The following is a 5,738-nucleotide window of genomic DNA, read 5'->3' on the forward strand; positions in this document are numbered from 1 at the left end:
CCCACCCCTTTTGTCCCAGCCTAGCGCAACCCCTCTGCCACTTCCCCCCCCTCCTGTTTTTTTCTGTAGGATGTGGTTCTCCTCCAGCCCTGTCCTTTCTGTAGGAGGCTGTGGGTTCTCCTAAGCACACACGTGTGTGTTGCTAAAGCAGAAAGACAACAGTGTCCTATAGGATTGGAGATGTGGTTTATTTTAACAGGTAATTTGAACAGTCACAGATACCAAAGCCGAGGGGATGTAGCAGAGCTGTGGGCACGGCTCCCCGGGAGCTGGCTGCCCCTGCCTGACATGGGGTGCATGGCAGCTGGGGGACCCAGGGGCCTGGCTGCCTGTGGGGACTGGAGAGACAGAGCGCAGGGGGGGCTCCCTACCCCCAGGAAGCAGCCAGAGGAACTTCCCGCTGCTCTGCAGTGAAAGGCAGAAGCAGGCAGCCGAGTCCCGAGGTAGCCTGCACTGGTGTCTATCCCGTGCCGCAGCAGAGCTGCCTACGCATGCTGGAGTGCAGGGGGACAGAGTAGGAGTGATCAGCCCTATAGACAAGGGGGCACAATCCCAGCACACACCACCAAGTGAATCCCTAAGCACCCATTTCCCTTCCTACTGCTGAGCCCCTACCCCAGAGCCAGGGGTGCCCGGTCACCCCACGAGGGTTGCAGCAGCAGGGCAGGTGACTTTCCCAACTCCTGGAGCCATAGCTGCAGGCCAGGAGAGCTCTGCATACTTGCTTTATCAGCTGAGTGAGGCTCAACCAAATGTTTTGTGGGCTTTGCTCCATGTTCTCCCAGCCTGCTGCTGCAAGCCCTTCCCAAGCCCCTGGCAGGACAGATCCAGGGCACAAGCTCCAGGCTGCCCCACAGCAGGGTGCGTGCAGGCCTGCCCCTCTCCTGCTAGCTGGAAATTTTGCAGGTTCCAAGGACTGGGCCTCCAAGCCAGAGGGGCTGGTGCTGGCCCCACCAAGCAAAAGAGAGAAAGCCAGTGTTTGGGTGGGAAAGCATGCGCCTTGCAGGGTGGGGAGAGGAACTGAGGCATCTCGCCACACTGCCTTAGGTGTACAAATCCAGCGGGAGCCAGAGAGAAGCCACAGAGCAGCTGCAGACAGATGTGCAGCTTGTTCTTCAGGGACAGCACAAGCCCCAGCACCAGAACTGCCCAATCGTGCTCTGGGCGCCTGGATTAGGGAGCTGGGGGCTCAACCTGCCCCACAGCAGCTGGACCTTCCTTGCTGCTTCCCTGCAAGCACACAGCCTCCATCTCCCATCCTAGTGGCAGGGAAGGAGCGGAGCAGAGCCACGGGCCCCCAAAGCCTGGCAGCACACATGCCCAACTGCTGGTGGCCTTGGGGGAGGGACAGAAAACATCCTGCACACTCGCTCCATGGCCCCTTCCCAGTGCCCTGCACCACTATGCTGCCTGGCACCACCAGTCCCACTGGACAGATGGGACACAGACACCGCAACTGCTGCTCAGAGCCCTGCCAGCTTTTTGGAGTGCACAGCCAGGCTGGGGAGAGTTCTGCTGGGGTTGGGGTAACCACTGGCAGTCCCAGCCCAGCCTGAGTGCCTGCACTTGCATTCCTCAGTCCCTGCAGCCGTGCTTCCCGCAGGACCTTGTGGTGCGGAGCTGAGTCAGAGCTGTTCCTCCACCCTCCCAGCCCCGCTGCCAGCTCTGCTCTAAACCTCACCTGAAAGACAGTCAGGAGCCAGGGGTCCCACTAGGATTGCTGCCTTGGGGATAGAACCCAAGCCCAGACATGGGGCTGCCATGCGTGGGCTCGCCCAGCGCCAGGACAGGCACAGGCAGGTTTATTCCCAGCACAGGGGTGAGGTGGGGAACAGCGGGTGATGTGTTCGCCCTCTCACCGAGCCAGGCCCCCTGGCACAGCCTCCCGCAGAGCCTAGGCCGGGGGCTCTTTCCCCCCGTAACTCAGCTCTGCCACTCAGTGTTGCTTCCCGGGAAATGCCACAGTAATAAATAAGTGTAAAAAGAGACTGATGCACCTTTTAAGCAAAGGAAAACCATGGGGAGAGTTACAACCAGTGACTCGAGCGCAGCCGAAGCACGCACCAGGGAGCAGGGGACAGACAGGCTGGCCCCACAACGCCGCTGGTGAGCCTTGGCTTTGCCCTGCTGCGCTCCTGGCTGTGCCAGGCGGCAGCTAGCGGGACAGGGGCGTCTGTTTGAGGGAGATGAGCACCGAGCGCATCCGCGAGACATCCTTGCTCTGCTTGCTGCTCTTGGGGTTGAAATCACAGAGCTGGGCCACCTTCTCCCACTCGGAGCCCGGAGTTTCCTCCTTGGACTCCTTCAGGAATGCTTCCTCCGAGGCCCTGCAGAGACATTGAGGGTTGTCACTGGCAGAACCCTTTCCAAGGAGACCCTCCCCTCTATCTGGGAACCCCTCATGTCCCCGCTTCCTGTCCCCTTGCTCCAGCCGATGAGCTTAGCGTCCTCTGGGATCCAGAGACACACGATGCTCAAGGCTGCACTCACCCAAGACATCATTCATCCAGGGGAACTGGGGTGTCTGCCTGCTCCCAAGAATTCTCCACCCCCAGAGCTGTCCCCCAAAAGGCACGAGACCCCACGGCTTTGCCTCTTCAACTAGCCCCCACAGGGGCATTTCCAGGAGCTCCGCTTGCCTCCTAAGACTACCATTTGGAGACTCTCAGCTGCATCGTCCTCCCTCTGCGACCTCACCAGGGCCCAGTACCTCCCAGCATCCCCCCTCCCCTTGGCTGGGCAGCCCGTGCTGGGGCCAGGACCCCCAGACCCTGTGGGGCAGGATACGGTCTGTAAGAGGCACATACACATAGCCAATCACATCGGCGTCCGGCTGCTGGTAAAAGGCTTTGTCAGCGATCCTAGCCCCCGAGGCACAGACAGAGAGAGAGCGCAGAGCGACAGGCAGGCAGAGGGTTAGAAAGAGAGAAACAGAGAGGGGGTTAGCATCCTCCCACAGAGCATGACCCACTCATCACACCAGGAAAACCTGCCCATGATGGCAGGGCTGCACAGACAGCGCCCCAACTCTGCCCCGATGTGAGGCCCACGCAAGGGGCAGAAGGCACTGAGATCCCAGTGATCCCAGTGTGGTCCCAGCCAGGGCGGCTCTGCACAGCCATCGGAGCTGCTCGAAGCCCTGGGGCCTCTCCCCTTGCCTGGCAAAGCTCTGGCCCTGCAGGGCTGGGCCCCACTGTGGAGAAAGAGGCCCCCAGACATCCCAGGAAGGCAGATCGGGCTGCACAGCAGCTCCCGTCGCAGCCCTCATGGCCATGCTGACCCCGACATACCTGTTGTTTGCCCGGTTCTTCTCCATCTGCTCATTCTGACGCAGATTCCACTCCTCCAGGTCCTTCTTGGCCTTCTCACGCCATTACTGCTCAGTCACCTTTGATGCCGCATCTAAGGCCAGAGTGAGACAGACCCCGTCAGCCAGACTGGCACCCATTGGGTCTGCTGGGCAGCCCCTCTCAGTAGGCAGGGCAGCTGCAGCCCCCCAGGTCTGTCCCCAATCCCCACTAGTACTGTCTGAAAGGTGTCACTGCCCCAAGGATAGCAGATCTTTGGCAGGGGCACCCACGTGGCATGGGGCACAAGAAACCTCTCTGGGATGCAGGGTCACCACCAGGTGAGGGAACCAAAGGGCCCCAAACTGCCACGTAGGAAGGTGCCATGAGTATGGCCATATACGGCCTCAGGTCTCACCCAGCTCCTCCAGGCGCTTCTTCTGCTCTTCCCTCCACTTGCGGATACTCTCAGGTTCCTGGGTCAGCCGATCAGCCTTGGCTATGGCTGCGTAGGCGTCTGTGGGGCCGTTGGACTCCTGCAGCAGATGAGCACCTCACTATCAGCACCAGCTCCTCCCACAGCCCAGAGCAGCCACCTTGAAGAGCTGGCAGCTCCCGGCACTCAGACAAGCCAAGATAGGAGGTAGGGAGGGTGACAGCCTGGGACATCTGGGACAGTGTCACCAAAGCACTGCTCAAGCTGCTGTCCTAGCTCCCAGCCCAAGGCTCTGTCACCCAGAAAAACTTCCCAGTGTTCCCCTTCTTGACTTGCTGCTCACTGCCAACACAGCTCTCGCATCCTCTGGGCAGCCCCGCAGCAGAGGACAGCCACCAGCTTTGTGACAGTCTCCCCACCAGCACGAGGCTTCCCTGGCCCTGACTTGGGCCAAGGAACCCCCAGGACTGAGCACCTTTACAGGCTTGGCCACAACAGATGGGGAGAGCTGAGGCGAGAGGCAGGGCCTAAAGGAGGTACCACTCTCTGCCTGGACACCAGCCCGCAGGAAAGAGCCTCCCACGTTCCTCTGAGCTGAGCTGCGTGTATGGCTCCTGCCAGGCTCAGCACCTCTCCTAAAACCTTCCGCTGGCTGGGATGCCCAGCCCGACACCAAGCTCAGCAATGGGATTACGGCTTTCATCCAAGATCCCCAATCTAATTAAGTCTGTCCCGTCTCTGATGTGATTATCATCCCGTAAGCTAGGCACAGGCAATGCACATGCCACACTGCTGGGCACCAAGTGGGGTGAAGGGCTTGTCAGATGCTGGCACAGCTTCTCCTGTAGCCAGCAGATCTGGGCTTCAGGCTCCCAGAGGGAGCTGAGACCCAGGTGTGTGTGGCCCCCACAGAACACCCTTGGCCAGGGGGCAAGTGGGTTTAATAGGAGATGCTGTGGAGTCAGCAAAGCATGGCAGCCCTGTCCTGGCTCTGGCCTCTTCCAAAAGATGCTCCTGACTGCCCTTGAGGACTCCAGGAGCTACCCAGGCTGGAGAGAGGGGGCCCAGGCACTCCTTCAGGGCACAGGCCACCTGCAAACAGATTTGGGGCAGGTCATGGCAGGTGGGACCAATGTTCTCCTTCAAGGAGGGGTGAGAACAGAGCAGACAGGACTCTCCGCCAAGACCCAAACCTTTCCGGGAACACCATAGCCGTTCTGCAGCTGGATAGCAAACTCCAGTCAATCCTGGGGGCAGAGCAGCAGAGTGCTGGCTCACATCCACCCAATCCCCCTTGGCACCACTGGGCTGGGGCTAGGGACTGAGCTCTCACCTGAAAGACATCTCCATTGACAGTGGCTCCTCCATTCTGGAAACCAGCTAGAGAAAAAGGAAGAGAGAAAGAGAAACACAACTATGGCAGCTGCAGGTGATCCCAGAGAGGCTGGTTTTCATGAAACCAAAGCAAATAAGTTCCTGGGAGTTTGGCTGTGCCATTTCCAGCCCAGCAAACCCATCCACAATAGCCCCACACATGTGGGCCAGGCCCAGTGGTCTCCTGTCTTTGGCTGGATTCAGCCAGCACCTCTCTCTCTCCCACACAAGCCTTTACAGGCACTTATGTCTTTACGGTGTTTTCACTGGTGTTTTATCTTATCTGAAGATTAGGGAAACTGTTTCAGGCACAAGGCTGGACATAGGCAGGTGCACTTGCAGAAAGACAACCTGACCAACCCCAACCTGCAAGCAGCCCAGCAGAGGCTGCCGACGGACACAGACAGCCGACCCAGAGGCTGTCGGCCGAGTGCCCAGCAGTGCAGGGCTACGAAGGGAAGGCAACCCTGCCAGGGACAGAGCCCACAGGAACACTGTAGTGTGCTCCGGCAGGAGAGGGGGGCAGGTGTGCGCACTGAGGTTCTCGAGAGCCCACCTGGAGGGATGCCCCTGGGACAAGCTGCGAGGTTAGGGCTGGGAATGAGACACCACTGACACCTACAGCTGGGGTACAGCCCCAT

General features: G+C 59.7%; 1 protein-coding gene across 1 annotated transcript; it reads right to left on the reverse strand.

The window, feature by feature from the left end:
* Positions 1-2,155: 2,155 nt before the first annotated feature.
* Positions 2,156-5,738, reverse strand: CLTB (clathrin, light chain B). The gene is given in 6 exon segments (XM_009893567.1): positions 2,156-2,327; positions 2,808-2,861; positions 3,291-3,402; positions 3,706-3,823; positions 5,057-5,103; positions 5,720-5,738. Coding segments are annotated over 6 exon segments (522 nt in total).

This window comes from Charadrius vociferus, unplaced genomic scaffold (assembly GCF_000708025.1).
Source record: "Charadrius vociferus isolate BGI_N301 unplaced genomic scaffold, ASM70802v2 scaffold1041, whole genome shotgun sequence".
Classification (NCBI taxonomy): Eukaryota; Metazoa; Chordata; class Aves; order Charadriiformes; family Charadriidae; genus Charadrius; species Charadrius vociferus.